Source organism: Phalacrocorax aristotelis, chromosome 5 (genome assembly GCF_949628215.1).
Source record: "Phalacrocorax aristotelis chromosome 5, bGulAri2.1, whole genome shotgun sequence".
Classification (NCBI taxonomy): Eukaryota; Metazoa; Chordata; class Aves; order Suliformes; family Phalacrocoracidae; genus Phalacrocorax; species Phalacrocorax aristotelis.
In genome coordinates, this window is record NC_134280.1 from 36,028,882 (window position 1) to 36,046,004 (window position 17,123).

Genomic DNA, 17,123 nt, shown 5'->3' on the forward strand with positions numbered 1-17,123 from the left:
TTCTACATGTTTTTTTATAAAATCAGTCTTTGAAACAGAGCAAATAGATATTTTAGTAATGACCACATTGACTTCTCAACAAATATATTTATTTTTTAGGGTCCAGTTGGTTCTCGTGGACCAGAGGGACCTCCAGGCAAACCTGGTGAAGATGTAAGTTTGTTATTCTTTGTATCTTGTTTTATTTTTAATAAAATAAATACTGGCATCTTTGAGACAATGACTAACCAGCAGATGTGCCTGTTGTAACTCCTTTTATCTATTTATTTTTCTTTGTAGTCATACTCTTCATTAAGTGCAGTGTCATAACTATAAATCTTGGCAACCCTTTTCGAAACACTCATCTTTTCCTTACATGTCACTCTCAAACGTAAAGTTTAAGCACTGGCTCTTTATTATTTCTTGCCTCAGCCAGCTCTTCAACTGAGATGTCTGTCTTGAAATCAAACATAATATACCACAGCTAGGAGGGGGCACTGGAGGAGTCTCCTCTCTTTGGGATCGCAAGATGAGTTAGCATAACTGTAACAATAACATTCACCTGGATTTGAACAATAAAATTTTAGTATTTAAACTTTTTAAACTTCTTAATAATTTATTATATTCATAACTATTTTATGACTCTATGCATGTACACATATATGTAAGATGTATGCATTATACATGTTGCATAAGTATTTACATACTGCACAACAATAGCCTAAGAATTTACTGGTAGATGTATATTATTTGGTTGCAAGGCATCTGAATTGTAATTTGTAACTTGGAAATGAGTTGAAAGCTGCAGATGCCGCATATTTTAGTATAAAAAATAACATAGCTTGTGTAATGGCTGCTTTCCCATTAAACTGTACAAAGAGTTACAAGAATCTTTGGAAACAGTTATCTCAGTGCAGTGAAGCTAAATCTTGATACTGCTCTAAGAACTTCCTCCACTTCCAGTGTATGTATGGGTTTTAATTGCATTTGTGAAGCACTTAACGTTCTCTCTGTCCAGAAACTCTTTTTCTGAAGCCTTTCATTTTTCTGCAGCCCAGAGTCCTGGATGTATTTGAACTGATTGATGCATATAAAGGAATGTTTGGTTGTGACTGGAGTCAATCTTTGAAATATGCTTCTTTAGTTCTGCCATGTTTTCTTTCCTGCTGCTTGAGTGTTGTCGTTGAACCTCAGCTCACTCACTACCCCCTGGTGGGATGGGGGAGAGAATCACAAGGATGAAAGTGAGAGAACTCGTGGGTTGAGATAAAGACAGTTTAATAGGTAAAGCAAAAGCCACGCACACAAGCAAAGTAAAACAAGGAATTAATTCACTCCTTTCCATCAGCAGACGGGTATTCAGCCGCCTCCAGGAAAGCAGGGCTCCATCAGACATAACAGTTACTTGGGAAGGCAAATGCCATCACTCCATATGTCTCCCCTTTTCTTCTTTTCCCCCCAGCTTTATGTGCTGAGCATGATGTCAGATGGTGTTGAATATCCCTTGGGTCAGTTGGGGTCAGCTGTCCCAGCCGTGTCCCCTCCCAACTCCTTGTGCACCCCCAGCCCACTCTGGTAAGGTGGGGTGAGAGGCAGAAAAGGCCTTGACTCTGTGTAAGCCCTGCTCAGCAATAGCGAAAACACCCCTCTGTTATCAACACTGTGTTCAGCACAAATCCAAAACACAGCCCCGTGCTAGCTACCAGGAAGAAAATTAACTCTCTCACAGCCAAAACCAGCACAATGACACAGATAGTCACTGACCCAGAATGAAATGATACAAATTTTAAAACATTTCAGCAGAAGGAGAAGTAACAAGCTACAGTGCAGGCAGTTTTCAATTGCTGTTGCTATGGAAGATTGAAGTAATTTGACTCTGCGTGAGGATGACAAAAGGTTGCCTCATTAATTCACAGGAAAAATATGCTGCAGTGCCATATTGTGATGCTGATTTTGTGCTCAGTCTTCAGTTCCTGCAATTCTTTGTTGAAAGCCCTTTTTTAAGTTAATATGTATAATGCACATTGCTAGTGATGTGTTCAGTTGATTTATATCACTGAAATTGTTTCAGTAAAGAGAATATTTATAATATAGATGTGAATGTCCTAATTTGTTGGAATAGGAGAATGTAAGAGAAGCTAATTTTCACATTTGCTAGTTTCATGTGTTCCTTTTTTTTTCTTTCCTTAGGGTGAACCTGGTAGACCAGGACAAACCGGTGAGCCTGGATTTCCAGGATCTCCAGTAAGAGCATGATTGTTTACATTTTAGCAAAATAATCATAGCTATGTCATCACTATCTCTTTCAACAATGTGTGCAAAGCTCTGCCATTCAATTTCTGAAGTACTTGTGTTAGTTTACTCTAATGATCCAGATAAGTGTTATAGCTCAGAACCAAACAGGTGATTCAAAAGTCCTTGAGTTAATCCTGAGAGTCATTTCACAGGTATGCATTTCAATTGATTCATAGTTGAAATAGGCATAAAACTGGTGACAATATGTGCAAGTTGTACTCCTTTCCCAGTATTTCACGTGGTCATTTGCAATCATGTGCAGGAAGTGCTCAGAGATTATAAAATTATGTCAGGTAGGGGTGGCACTGTTTACCTTTATAAGATGCAGTCAGAGAGCAGGGGAAGAGGTGATTGTATCATAGACATATATAATTTATTTTTATATATACTTTCAATATGCAAATGTGATTAAAGGATTTCCAGATAATACATACTTGTACTGCAGAGGAAACTTTTCATGGTTTACACTAGAAATAGAAGAAAACAGGTGTATCTGATGATAAAATGAATGGCATCATTTTATCCACCTGATACACATCCTCTCTTAAGCTGCCTCCTGTTCTTTTTAAGTGTCCGGTTCTTGCCTGGCAATTTTGTTAGCAACAGGAGATACGATCTCTTGGAGAGAGAATGGTTTTTTAACAAGGCAGTGTTGTTTCCTAAGCTTTCCTCCTAAGTTTTATGGATCAAAGACAATGTTTTACAAACTGCTTGAGGCAAATGTAGTCTGTGGAGTATAGTTCTGTTCAGATCAAGCTGTTTTGATCAATAAAATAATCTTTTAGGAGACATTCTAATGCAGGAAAGAAGTACTGCACCTGCGCACACACACAAAAAATCTCATGAAGTTTGCTGCAATTGCATAGCACTGTAGAGAACAGCCTAATCAGAGAAGTGTGCCATGCCTTGATCAATGATGAGGCCCATAGACTGCTATGGAGATACCCAATGGCTGTTTTCCCTTGTACATGATTTACCTCCTTGCCATGTGACTTGTCCCACGTGTGTGCTTCATCATTTGATTGCCCTGGTTATATAAGCTGTAATACTGGAATACATATGCCACTGAGAACAGGCCACATAAAAAAAGTTTTTATGGGCTACATTCAGCCTAAACAAGCATAATTTGTACAACTTCAAATTTACAGGCAACACCAGTATGACAACAGACATCACCTTCACTTAGAAACTCATTGAGTATAATGTCAAACAATCTAATATATTAATCTCAAAAATTTAATACCTTTATAAAGTAATTTTCCCTTTAGGAGTCCACAAACTCTGGACAAATTTCCCACTGAACTATATGATCAAGCATTTTTCATATAATTGTCTATGGGAAGACAAAGACCTTTCTAACGTTCCTTCATGCTAGCAAGGAAACATCTTGTCTGTATGTGAAGCTGTAAACTATAAAGCTTTTACTAACAGTGAAGATGTACATAATGCTAAGACTGTCTAACTTAGCATGTTATGCTGTATCTGTGACCCGCTCAAATGCTATGACTCACTATATTATGTCACCAAGGTGAAGGAGTGTTAGGACTATTAGTATTAATGCTGCTATCCTGTTCCCTGTTAGCAGCATTATCACTAGGTTCATCTGCAGAAATAAGGATTTTATTTGTTTTTTTTTTTTTCCTACTTAGGGACCTCGAGGCTTTCCTGGTGCTCCTGGTCTCCCAGGTCTCAAGGGTCACAGGGTAAGAAACTAGATTTTCCCTCTCCTTATAGATGATGTTTCCAGGCAGTTTCAGTATAAAGGTACTCAACTTCTTTTGTACTAGTGGTGAATTTGACTACACTTTTAGTCCTGCCAATTGCAGCAGAGTCACTGGCATTTCAGAGAAAGAGGGCCTTACAGAAAATGAACACTATTCCCCTTTAAGCTGACCTCTCGTCAAGCTGACTACGTTCTCTAGTGCTTTCTTCACTCTATTTTCAAATGATCTGGGAATCTGGAAGGAGCTTGCATGAGCCCTGCCAAGCTTCAGGAGGCACAAACCTGACAGTTCTCTCACTTTGTTGGCAAGTCTTGTATTAGGGTGGGGAACTTGAGAGGTGGATATGTTTGCAACATGGAGCGATCACAAATTACCAAGCCTTCTGGCCAGAATTTTACTTTAGGGAGGAATAAATAGGTTTCCTGTGCCTCAGAGCCTCCTCCTTGTTGTTTTAGGATTTTTTTAAAAACGTTCTTGTTTTAAAAAGGAAACCAAATCCAAGGAAATGTACCTTGTACAAATAGTTTCCATTTAGGAAATGTTTAAAAACTTTATTCCATCTGTTTTTTTTCTTCTTTATTTTTTTCCTTTCTTGCACTTGCCACCTCAGATCCATTCTTAACGCTTTAGTATCAAGTTATTTTAACAATAGTAATAGGAATGCTTTCTGTGTGTACACATATAAATATAATTTCTCATATTTTTGTAACTCTTTATAGGGACTGAAAGGACTTGATGGTCCAAAAGGTGAAATTGGAGCAGCTGGAGCAAAGGTATTTTCATGGCCCAAAGAACTAAATGCTTAAGCATATTTTCTATAATGACAGATAGTAGATCTTTCAAATGCAGCTTTGTATTCAGTCCTGTCAGTGCTATTTGTATACATTATGTAGGGGTGGAGAAGCTACGTGGAACTGCCCATTTTTACTGTGTGTTTGATCCATATAAACTGCTATACAATGACATGTCTGGGCTTTATACAGGAAGAGAGTTCAATAGAGCCAGTCACAATGTCAGCTGATGCTCAGTTTGAGGCCTGTAAGGTATCACTAGGTGAAATGACTGTGGTCTGTCTGTGACACCTGTGTAATACTGAAGACAACAGAGTCTGTTAACAAACAGCCCATACACATCTTGCAATTTTCCACTTGGCCAGTTTGTGGTTCCTGTTGTCTTTATGTGACCAAGCTGCGAGAAGAAAAACAGTTTTCTAAAATTTTTTAAAAATAAAAAATAAATAAATGAATAAAACATAACTAAAACCTGACTCTCCTCTTTTGGATTATCATACTAGAGATTAGCTTGAAAGAAACAGGCATTGGAGAGGAGAGAAAATATATTTTATCAAACTGAATATTTTCACCTATTATTCTCTTAGAATTTTTACCCCCACTGGTACTGCAGCACCCTTACACCTTCATCTCCTGTGTGGTAGCACAGGATACACAGATGAAGGCAATTCTTCAAGATGCATTAAAAGTTATTTTAAAAGAGCATAGAGCACTTTTTTTCAGGCTTTTCTATGTTGATCGGTGCTGATGCTGAAACATTTTCAGCCTAGTGTAGGCGGTAATCACAGATGGGACAGAACTATTCCTTTAGACTAAAAACATAGTAAATGAAGTGAATCTTCCAAAATCTAAATGTAAATGTGAAATCAGTAGTTAAGGAGAGTTTGTATAAGAAAAGATTTCTTTCCTGAGAATGCCTACCACTTTCTGTGGAGGCAACAGCAAGGGACTTGGTAGAAGCAGTGCAGTGGGTGGTGTGAGCTGTTAGCTAGAACAAGTAGGAGTTAAATCTGCTTCACTGAGTATATGTAAATATGGCATTTCCCATCAGCATGGGAAACAGTGCCCTTGATGCACACAGGTACACACACTCTGCAAATCTGCCTCTTAGATCTAATGTGAGCACAGAGGACAGGGAGGAAACACATAACTCCATTTTCCTCTAACCTGTTTCCTCTAATTGTGTCATTTCATTTCCATTTCTAGGGAGAAGCTGGACCAACAGGTGCCATGGGTGCGACGGGTCCTCTAGTGAGTGTCATGTGCATTGGATGTTACAGAAGTGGCTTATAAGATTGTACATGCTATTGCCAATAGCAATTTTTTTTAACGTATTCGTATGGAATGATTTCAATATGAGAAAAACTGATTTAAGGTGCTCTGAGATAGAAATCAAATAATTCAGGCCAGAAATGCACTAGCTAAGAAAATCACGGATGGAGGTTTTTGGAGGTTCCATGCATGACATGGAAGTGAAACAGAGAAACTTTTTCTCAGCACTTGTGGTTTTGGACACTGAATACTTGTGAGAAGTGTAATATGCCAAAAATCAACTCTCAGCAGTGCTTCTTGAATTAAAACACCTTTCTAATATCAGATAATGACACCTCTCTGCAAAGCACTGTTTTGTGTCATGTAGAATGTAATATCCCTGGAGTGGAACCTAGTTTGTGAATGAGATGTAGTAAATGAGATTGCATTATGGACCCTGGTGAGTATATACAGAATTTATTCTAATGTGATTAAAACTGGAAATACTGTTGGAACAGGAAAAGAGAAGTTACAGTCTATTAATTTTCTGCTGGGCAAGCCTGTGAGGCTGCAAGGATCTATATAAGCTGCTACTTCTTTCCTGTTACAGGACAAGATAAACTACACCTGCAGGAGGAAGAAATATAACTTAGTTCTCTAACTGTTGTTTGCATCATCTGTCCTTATCATGCTTATAGTGTCAGTGAACCTAATCATGTTCTTGCTAAATGCAAGTAAAGAAGACTGAGCAGAAAATTGCTGAAAAGCGATGCAGTACAAAACTTATTTGAAGTGAAGTATGTTTTTAAAAAAGTTAAAAGCAAAGAAAAAGAAGGAGAAAAAAAGAGGGGGTGGCTGATGTTGTCTACACTATGATGGGGTGGAGAAATGAGGTGTTTTCCCCTTTTGTTATTCTGCTATGATGAGCTCCTAAATAGAGAACTTTTTGTTCTTTCTTCAAGGGACCTAGAGGAATGCCAGGAGAAAGAGGTCGAATTGGACCACAGGGTGCCCCTGTAAGTAGAACCTTTCTTCATTTCTTGTAATTCTTCCCTTGTTTTACTTAAATTTAAATCCTGAGCCTGAAAGTGTTTATTCATGTGAGTGCTAGTCACTTCCATGGTGAGTTCTGCTTTACCTTAGGAAAGTAAGGGCTGAGTAGAGTTTTGTGGGGTAAGACCTTTCCTACAAATTTCAAAAGTCAAACCAGTTTTAAAAGGAGAATGCTAGCTGTATGGTAATTTCTCATACCAGAGCTGCCCACGAGGCCAAATATCCTCACACCACATTTTTCTGTGATACAAAAATGTCACTTTGTTTCTGTGAAATTTCCCTTGAGAGGCTATTTTCCCCAAAAATTACTGAACAAGGAATAATATTATTGATTATGGCTGGAAAAAAGTTTAAATTTCAATTTCAATTAAGGCTTATAATTTAATTCCAGGTAATAAAGCTGTCATCTTAAAAAATATTTTGTTTTTCAGCTAAAAGAGGGATTAGCCTTAACGTGAGATCATATTTGAGTAGAAATTTCTTTCTATTACTTTACGGCCAGTGTCTAGTATTGTTTTTTCTGGCATTTCTCCCCATGACTTTTACGTGCTCCATACAATGACGCTGTCAAACTATTGGCTGCTCTGAAAATAGAGATATCCATTAACTTGAATGGGAGCATAATTTCTTCCAGAAGTTTTCCATGCCAGTGTTTGGAGGGGTCTGCAATTCAGCATTTCTTTGATTGCTTTAGTATCTATGGCTGTTATCGCAAAAGCTAATGGTAAAAAAAAAAAAAAAAAAAAAGAATTATTATAAATATTCTTGTCTATTTTCATATCTAGGGTGGACGTGGCCAGCATGGTATGCCTGGGAAGCCAGGGCCAATGGTAAGTTTCTTTTTTAATCACCTATTTTTTCACCTTATGTTTCCCACTTGCCTTTTGACACTTCCAAAAGAAGCTCAAAAAAATTGTTGGCTGTTGCTGGTAACAGTTAAGTGCCCCTGGAATCATCTGCAAGTGATTCTTACTTCTACTCATTTTAGCTTTAGTGCTGTCCTCTGAGAAATGATACTCTGTAGTTTGCTTAATCTAAAGGTTTTAATTTGCAGAGGAGTGGCATCTTCCCTGGAGAGGTGATGCTTGCTGCTTTTATGAAGTGGGGTCCATACTGTAGGGAGATAAATGTCTTAAAGATATGCACTGTAATATAAACTAGTCTAAAATTGCATATTTTCTTCCTTCACATACAAAAGAGACAAGTGAGATTGTACCCACCCTCAACAAGAAGAAATGCTACTCACTAACATCAGAACTTGCTACCTGTAATTGATCCATTACAAAATGTCTAAAAGATAGCCTTTTAATTACGGACAGTCACACACAGAACTGAATCACCAGAAGACTATGTGTGAAAGTCTGCCAAACTGAGAAAGCCTGGTATGCATGACTGTAGAAGTTCTCACACAATTGCAACAGGGTTGAAGATGACTGTTGGTTTAAACTGTGGATGTTGGTGTATCAAAGGGTGATGGTTTCAATCCTACAATCCAATCTCACAGTGCATTTGCAAAATGCATTTGAGTGAATTCACATGAGTAGGAAGCCAGTAGGATTATTCACATACCTACAGTTAGTTATTTGTTGCTTCTGCAAATAAAAGCTTATCTTGATTTCGTACTATTTGTGCAAGTCCAGCTTCTACTTTAAAAATGTGGTATTCTTTTTTGTTTGCTTTTTTTGGGAAGCATTACTTCTAGGATGCTGTTGACAGTTTCTGCCTGTTGACGTAGCCAACCTGAACCTTTACTGCTTTGTGATGTTCAACTTAAGAAAAACCAAACCAACCAACCAACCAAACCAAAAAACCCCAACCCACCAACGAAACAAAAAAACCCCTCGACCCTCCAAAACACACCTGCCTGCAATTAAAATTTCATTGTGTGCATACTCTTTATTTAATAGTGATAGAGGTCCTCAGAAAAATTAATTTACCTATGTCATCTTAATGAACAGAATGTTTCATTAAAAACTTCATTAAGAAACAATTAACTGTAACAGAAGCTCAAAAAATGAGTGTAGGTGTCTAAAAGCTACAAAGCTCAATTATTTAGTATGTCACGAAAGAAAGTTAACTCATTAAAAAGAAACCTTAAAACAATGAAAAGATTTTTCAGTATTGAAAACAGAATGTAAAGTTAAAAAAAGATGGATCCTGAGCTATGAAATTCACACACATAGCCTGAAATTTTTCTTTGGCATAAAATATGAACTCAGCTTCACTGAACATGAAAATTGGTTGGCTAACATTTTTGGTAAAATCCCATGTAGTGTCACAAGGGAGATACTGGTACTTCATGAGTATGTTTCTTATTGGAGGAAGTGTTAATGAAATGCATTGTTATTTGGGTCAGTGCAGTGGCACACCGTAATTCTGGAATTCTTCCTGCAACGAGAGAGAAATCTGGCAGACATGTATTTGTGATCCAATAAATTGGGACAAGGGTTTTCAGAAGTGTACTTAGTGAGCTGTTACATCAGTTCTGCAGAAATCCAGTGCAAGGTCATGGCAGAAATCCTGTCTGTAATTAATGCTCAGTGGTACAGATTGTTCTTATTAAGTTTGTCAGCACAGCATTATTACACAGAACATTTTTTCACAGTATGCATCATGTACAAAAAGAGAGAAAATCAGGAAAAGATAAAGAGAAATCATCTGGCAACAGTGTTGTGGTGAATATTTATAACCACTACGTGCCACCACCCAGAATGTTTATGACACAGTAGAAAGGTTTTCTGTTGAATGTCTTGTTCAGCACAAGAGGAATGAAAATGGAAACAATTTACAAATTTACTCTAAAGGCCTTAATTGGAAGTCTTCCTGTTTAGCAAAACAAGGTTTGTGTCATTCCATGCAGGTATATTCAAGTATATACACATGAAGTTTGCGTTCTAGTGAATTTGGACAGTCTGCCATGTAATGCAGCCCCAGCTGTTTGCATCCCTGCCCAAACTTCATGTCCTCACAGCCACATGAGGTGCTCCTACTCTGCAGTGCAATGCACCAAGAATTTGGCTCTAGAACAGAAATAGTGTAGCCACATCAGTACTACAGTCTGCTCAAGCTGTCAGGCCTTCTTAGATACAGCATCGACTATCTCAAGATATAGTGCTATTTGGGAAGAGCTATACTGGTGTGGGGGGCTGAAGATGTACCTCTGCACAGCATTGTGTTTAGTGGTGTGGTGTAACCCAGCCTTTCCTCCACTTCCTTTTCCAGAAATACCTGCCAGCTCTGAACAAAGATCCAAGCAGTAAAGTCTCTCTGCTGTATGTCTTTGTCTATGCAGCCGTGAAAATTTGATACAAAATCTGTGTTTTAAAGCTTGCAAATTAATTTTGCTGTCAATTTGGGAATCTCAATGGGGCAGAACACGAGGAAACAGGGCATGTAGTTGCATAGCCTTTAATTACATTTTCACTTGTCACACTGCTTACCTCAAAAATCTTGTCTAGCAACGCAATTGTTTCAATGTAGATGTGCCTTGTATTCTTCTTTTTTCTAGATTATTATTTTAGATTTAAAAGAATTGAGGCTCTGCTACATTCTGTAGGACAAATTGTGATCGCCTAACAAACGCCTGATTTTTCATTATCATACCACAGTAGAATAGATATAAAAAGAGGCTATAATATTTTGGTAAAAACTAAAATTGAAAAATAATTGCTAAAATAATTGTCAGCTATGTGCATTGCAATTTGTGCATCAATAGCTGAATCAAGAACTGTAGCTTTTCTGAAGTCGGTAAATACATTATTAAAATACTGCACCACAATCCCATAAAATGTATGTGTATCACTTAGAATATTACTATAGGATACAATATTTATAGTTATTTTGGTTTTGTTATGCAATTTTTACCCAGTGATTAGATACTAATCTGTTTGACCTAAACTGCAGAATTACAGCTTTGTGCATCTGTCTTTTATAGGGCCCTCTTGGCATAACTGGTTCTCCAGGTTTTCCAGGTGCTCCTGGTGTAAAGGTAAAAAATAAAAGAAAATTATCTTTTTAATATGTCTAACAACACAGAATTAAAGAATGCGTACTAAACTACACAGAGTTTGGACTGACATGTATGCAGGTCCCTAACAGTTCCTGTGAAATCAATCTGGGGCAAGACCTTGAGACAGAAGATAGAAATCAGAAGCCAGATGAAGCAATTGCCGTTCACCACAGTTAGGATACTTTCTTTGCTTTCACTTTTGCTTGAGCTAAGGGGCGATTATAAGGTGATTGTCATGCTGTGCCTCAGGAATCTTGTCCAGTATATTCAAAGAATAACAGGATGCATTATTGCAAGTTAAGTTGTGAGGATTAGTCCAAGTATGGAAGCAGTACCTTCTAGTGATGAAACTTCCAGTTTCGGCCAAGAACACTTTTTGAGATGACCTAGACTGGTAAGGCAAATGCCAGAACCTGAACAGGCACGTTCCACAGTTCATCACAATAAAGCAGATCATGATTACCACCTTTTGTGACTCTGTGTGATTGGGCTGAAATGGAAAACTTTCATTGGCCTCAGTGCTCTCTTCATGGGATTTTCCTCTCTTGTTTTTCAAGAAAGTCCTCAATTTTTTTTCCTAGCCTTAAGAATATGTCTGCAAATACAGAAAAGACAACCCATTCAGCTTCCTTATACTTCTTATCCTTGCCCTCTGCTCAGTTTCTCCTCTTTGTTGTTTTACATTCCTAAAACATGATAGGAAAAAATGATACAAGAAGAAACTCTCAGTTAGTCAGGTAGCCAAATTCAACAGGTGTTTTGTGGTGGTGTTGTGAATCTGGCAACATTCATAAAACAGTTTCTGGGAAGCAAGTCTTAAGAAGAGTATTAACATAATGTATGCAATTAAATGATAGAACTTTTAGTGCATGTCGTAAAATGTTTTGGTATGGCTAAGCACTACTTAATAAATGTTTGGAAAAGCTATTCACATGATAAACCAATGAAAACTTTTGAAAAGGAGGAGCTGCCTTCAAGTTTGATCATCAGAGGATGTAAAATTGGAATAGCTGCTTTGAACTCATAAAAGCTAAGCAGACTATACAATGAAGATATGGACTTCAGCTATGAAGACATGATATTAACAGCCATCAGTTCCAAAAGGCAGATTTCCTATATAAAGATAAAATTCAAAGGAGATGCTAGGAGGATTTTTTTTTATTGGAGCATCCAGTCCAACCTTACAGGGTTTTTATATTTAATATAGTGCTGCAACAGTGAGTTAATCTGTACTGTGCAAAAAAACCCCAGATGTGTTATCATTTCTAAATCTTAAACCTTAGCTGTTAGAGAAGCTAAAAAAAAAGTTGTCAAATTACAGATACATAGTGGGATTTTAGAGGGAGATGTCCATCTAATATATTCGATCTGACCTGGGCCACTGGATGTAGTGCTGCTTCTCTGTAGAAAGTTTCCTTGTCCTTGCACACATTGAGGAAAAACTCCATTTGTACTTTTAAAGTTTACATTCACCTAGAAGTAGTAGAAACAGAATTAGGTAAGCAAAAATAATTTTGAGTATAATAAACTATTTCAAAACCTGAATTGTTTTTCTCTTAAACTCAGTATTCCTCCTTAGTTACTTTGTAGTGCTACTTTTTAGAGCAACGTAGCCTCCAGTTGTTTTCTCATGTGAAATCTTAGGGTGAAGCAGGTCCAACGGGTCCTCGTGGTCCTGAAGGTCCTCAAGGACAAAGAGGTGAAACAGGTCCACAGGGCCCAGCTGGATCGCAAGGTCTTCCTGTAAGTACATTAAATTGTGTTCCTCAGTGCTCAGCTTGTGCATGTTGCCTCTTTATAGGGAATTTTAATACCTAACTTGATAGACACTGAGATGTGCTCAAATTACATTTTTCCCAGGAAAGGAAAGGTCTCACTCATTTGTTTTATGCTTATTTTGTTGAAAACAACTTTTCATTACTTAATTAAAGCAACTTGTAAAACTCGAAGTCATACAGTTTGATACAGTCTCAACCCGAGAAGGACTTTAAAGCTTAAGCTTAATCATAAGGTTATAAAGCTTAACATATTAGCTTGTGTGCTTTTTTTACCCATATTAGCATGTGCACAAGTACATATGTTGCTATGTTTCTTTAATAGCCTTTATTGTCTGGTCTTGTAAAGTGGATAAAATAACTATCTTCTGCTTTTGGTAATGATACCCTCCTCATTAAAATTAATTTTAATGATTGGTACATTATCTTTAGGGTACTGAAGGGACAGATGGTTCCCCAGGTGCTAAGGGCCCTACTGTAAGTAATCATATCACCTGTTGAATAAATTGTGAAGTGAATTCATTTTATTTCCTTACTTTTGTTGTTTCCTTACTGTGTTTCCTGTTCTTTCTATTTGTAGGGATCTCCAGGCACGGGGGGCCCCCCTGGTTTGTCAGGTCCACCTGGTTCCCCAGGACCACAAGGCAGTACTGGTCCACCTGGTATTCGAGGCCAGCCGGTAACGATGTCTTTGTCTCTGTGGAAACTGTGATGTCTTGCAAATGTGTCACTCTATTAAACTAAAACAGTGATTAACAGTGGGGTTCCTTTAAATGAATGAGTAGCGTGCTATTGAGTATGCTGAGACTCAGATCTCATCAATGTTCTGTGTGTCCAAAATACTGTTTTTGCTTTCTTAATGGTCTAAGAAAGAAGAGTGTCTATATAAACTTGGACAAACAGTGACAGTCGTCTCTTGAAATTGTCTTGTTTAAATTTTTGTCTTGATAACATCATAAAAAACAAGCACGCTAAGGGGAAACACAAACCATTATACGCATCCTATTATATTGCTTACAACTAGTTACTAAACTAGGAAATGTTTTTCTGTTTCATAGCATAATACAAAATAGTCATATGATTTATGCAGAGTTTTAACTTTATGGTTGTTATTCATGTGTTTGTTTTCAGGGTGACCCTGGTGTCCCAGGTTTCAAGGGAGAAGCAGGACCCAAAGGTGAACCTGTAAGTCTCCATATGCTTTGTAAGATAAAAAGGAATCACAAAGGCTTGTATGAGTATTTTGAATAGATTCTTACAATTTTCAAGACACTTCTGATGCTCATAATCACAAGAGTAATTATTGTGGAAGACAAACCACAATGAATCTGTCTAGACAGTGCTAATAATGAATGGCAAAGCATGTCCTATGATGTTATAAATCACCTACCCCATATAGGCCTTACAGGACTCAAGGACAGAAAAACAAATTAGCGTATCTACTGAGGTTTCTGTGGCACACAGAATTAATGTATTGTAATTTCTTCATATAATATGAAATGGATCCATATGATTCTGGACATTTAAGAGCACACAGGTCTGTGTGCTAATCATAAAAAAAGAGTCCTTTTTATTTTAAATGTATATTTAATACATTTTATACTTACAGAGTTATGTATATATTAATTATATTTTATTTATACATTAAAATAATATAAATATTTATACATTTAAGGTATGAATAGCTGTTCAGCCCACCGCTAATATTTGTGAAACATTACTTGATAACATGGCTAATTGCATGTTGTAACCATATGAATTTTGGAGAAAAAGTGATTCTGTAGAGTTGCAGTCAGCTTGACTTGTCAACCAATCATTAATTTTTTTTCTTACTAGTTGAGTGATCATGTAGTAGCTGACAAAAATGTACAGATGAAGTAATGGTTTCCTTACCACTGACTGTCGTCTTTGAGAATTTCTGCTAGAGTCTCACTGAATTTTGAATCCTTTGCAGCTTGTCCAATTGAAAATAATAAATACAAATTATTGTGTCTGACCAAATAGGTGATTATAAGAAGCACTGTAAAGCTGAACTGCAGAATTATAGTTTATTCATAGTATACTTCTTACTGAAATATTAGCTTATACACATTGTAAAAGAGAAAAGCTGATGCTGAATTTTTAACTGATTTGAAACCTATTTTTTTTCTTCTTTACTTGGAAAAATGTTTATGATATTTAAAAGGCAGTCAGTTCCAATATACCTGAGAAGTGGTGAGCTTAATAATGATTTTTTAAAAAAAAAAAATGTTTTACTTTCACTAGGGCCCACAAGGTCCCCAGGGTCCCATTGGTCCTATAGGTGAAGAAGGCAAAAGAGGTCCTCGGGGTGATCCAGGGTCAGTAGGTCCGCCAGGTCCTGTTGGAGAGAGGGTAAGCAATCCAAAGGAATAATATGCCTCAAGAGATGCACTGCTAAGCTGAAAAATCTCTTGACCTAATCATGAATTTTCTTACAGCTTCATTGTGGTTGTAGTTAAACTTTATTTTCCTAATAGTAGTTAATACTGTGCATTTTTTTTTACACTGGATATTTTAATTTGTGGTTTCAGTGCACAAGACAGTGTGGTAGGAGAAATGATAAGTTAATCTGGAGATTTTTTTGCTTAGCCCTGTAATAATGGTCATGCTTTCAATGAGTCTTTTGACATAGAAGAAGCTGTTCAGCATGCATTCAGCAATGATATTTTTACCACTCCAAGTGGTAAAACCCCCAAGTTTGAAGTATTGAAGCAAGGATGTTGTAAGGAAATAAACTGAACACCCAAACCATGAATCTAATACTTTATTTGCAATAAGTTATGTAAAAATTAAGATAATCATCTTGTATCTATGGCTTTTCCTAGGGTGCTCCTGGTAACCGTGGTTTTCCAGGTTCTGATGGCTTGCCTGGACCAAAGGTAAATGAAATTAAAGTGTCCATCTTCTATTGGGTCATTTTGTAAATCTTCATACATATGGATATATAGAAAGAATGTGTTCCATTAAAAATGTCTGCTTCTGGGCAAATACGCAGATCCTCAAGATCACCGGATGCAGGATCAAAAGCAACTGGCAATTGTCAAAAAGGGGTCTGAATGTTTTGAGACTAAAATTTTTTTGGGAAAAGTCACTTTCAATTCCTGTGATGTTCAGCTTTGCTTGCTTGTCCCTGTCTTAATGCTCCCTCGTGCTGAAATGTGAAAAGAGACGTTGACCTGTTCTACTACAATATTGCTTTATATATTGCTCTAGTGTAGGTAAATATTTGAAAATTGACTTTTCTTTGTGCATGGTATAGTTTTTCTAGGCTTGTCCCTTGAACAGATGGGCTTCTCTGTCTTTGGCTTTCCTAACTGCCATAACACTTTCAGGGAAGTGACTCTCATATATATTTGTCTAGTGTTTCTGTAAATTCCTAACTTCTCGGTAAAAGTACAGGGGTTCTAAAATTTTTATGGAAGAGACAGCTTTTAATTAATAATATTGAGAAAAAAATAATAGAAGTATTAATGATTTGGATCTCTCTTTGCAAAAATATGTCCTTGGTAGAGGATACCTGTTTTATTTAACCTCTTACTGTCACTGTTCTACCTGTTTACTAGTTGGTATCTTTCTAGGGTGCCCAAGGAGAGCGTGGTCCAGCTGGTTCTTCTGGTCCTAAAGGAGGTCAGGGAGATCCTGGACGTCCTGGTGAACCTGGCCTCCCAGGTGCAAGGGTAAGGAACTAATAGCAGTATGCTATAAACCATGGTGGTTTTAATTTTCAAAAGACTTTGCAGAATTTCAAATGAAATTTGGAGAATTAAGAAGCTGTTATAGAAGTGCAGACTTGTATCAGTGGGCTACTTTAAGGGCAAAGGCCAAAATACCTGTTTTTTTTCCTGCTGGTGTTGGGAAGCACAGGTTCCATTTGTCTTCGAAAGAAGAGAAATAGTCCTGATTGAGATCATCTAACACAACTGAAGGAAGTGTGCTTGTAAAGCACATAGTTTCCACAGATAATATGAACAGATTAACAACCTTCATTAAGTTGGTGATTGATAACTTACATAGTTGAGTAGTGCGTGTCATCTAGAGATTTTTTTCAGGAAAAATATTTGAGGAGAATTTAGAATATCACAAAAGGAGAGAAAGGGAGCAGCAAGTATAAGATGTGATATAGATCACTGGGTAACATTGGCAGAAACAAAGGCAAGCCTGTGAGAAACTCAAGAGTTGTAAAAGCAAGAAAAGGGATAATAGGAAAAGGGAAGATCAAAGACAG

At 37.2% G+C, this 17,123-nt stretch overlaps 1 protein-coding gene across 1 annotated transcript in view; it reads left to right on the top strand.

The window, feature by feature from the left end:
- The window catches only part of COL5A2 (collagen type V alpha 2 chain), a 114,189-nt gene that overhangs the window by 73,070 nt on the left and 23,996 nt on the right, over positions 1 to 17,123 (top strand). Inside the window, exons 11-25 of the mRNA XM_075093959.1 lie at positions 100 to 153; positions 2,170 to 2,223; positions 3,924 to 3,977; positions 4,718 to 4,771; positions 5,996 to 6,040; positions 7,003 to 7,056; positions 7,879 to 7,923; positions 11,028 to 11,081; positions 12,747 to 12,845; positions 13,310 to 13,354; positions 13,458 to 13,556; positions 14,009 to 14,062; positions 15,143 to 15,250; positions 15,724 to 15,777; positions 16,477 to 16,575. Coding sequence (XP_074950060.1) covers positions 100 to 153; positions 2,170 to 2,223; positions 3,924 to 3,977; positions 4,718 to 4,771; positions 5,996 to 6,040; positions 7,003 to 7,056; positions 7,879 to 7,923; positions 11,028 to 11,081; positions 12,747 to 12,845; positions 13,310 to 13,354; positions 13,458 to 13,556; positions 14,009 to 14,062; positions 15,143 to 15,250; positions 15,724 to 15,777; positions 16,477 to 16,575 — 972 coding nt within the window. The remainder of the gene's footprint in view (positions 1 to 99; positions 154 to 2,169; positions 2,224 to 3,923; positions 3,978 to 4,717; positions 4,772 to 5,995; positions 6,041 to 7,002; positions 7,057 to 7,878; positions 7,924 to 11,027; positions 11,082 to 12,746; positions 12,846 to 13,309; positions 13,355 to 13,457; positions 13,557 to 14,008; positions 14,063 to 15,142; positions 15,251 to 15,723; positions 15,778 to 16,476; positions 16,576 to 17,123) is intronic.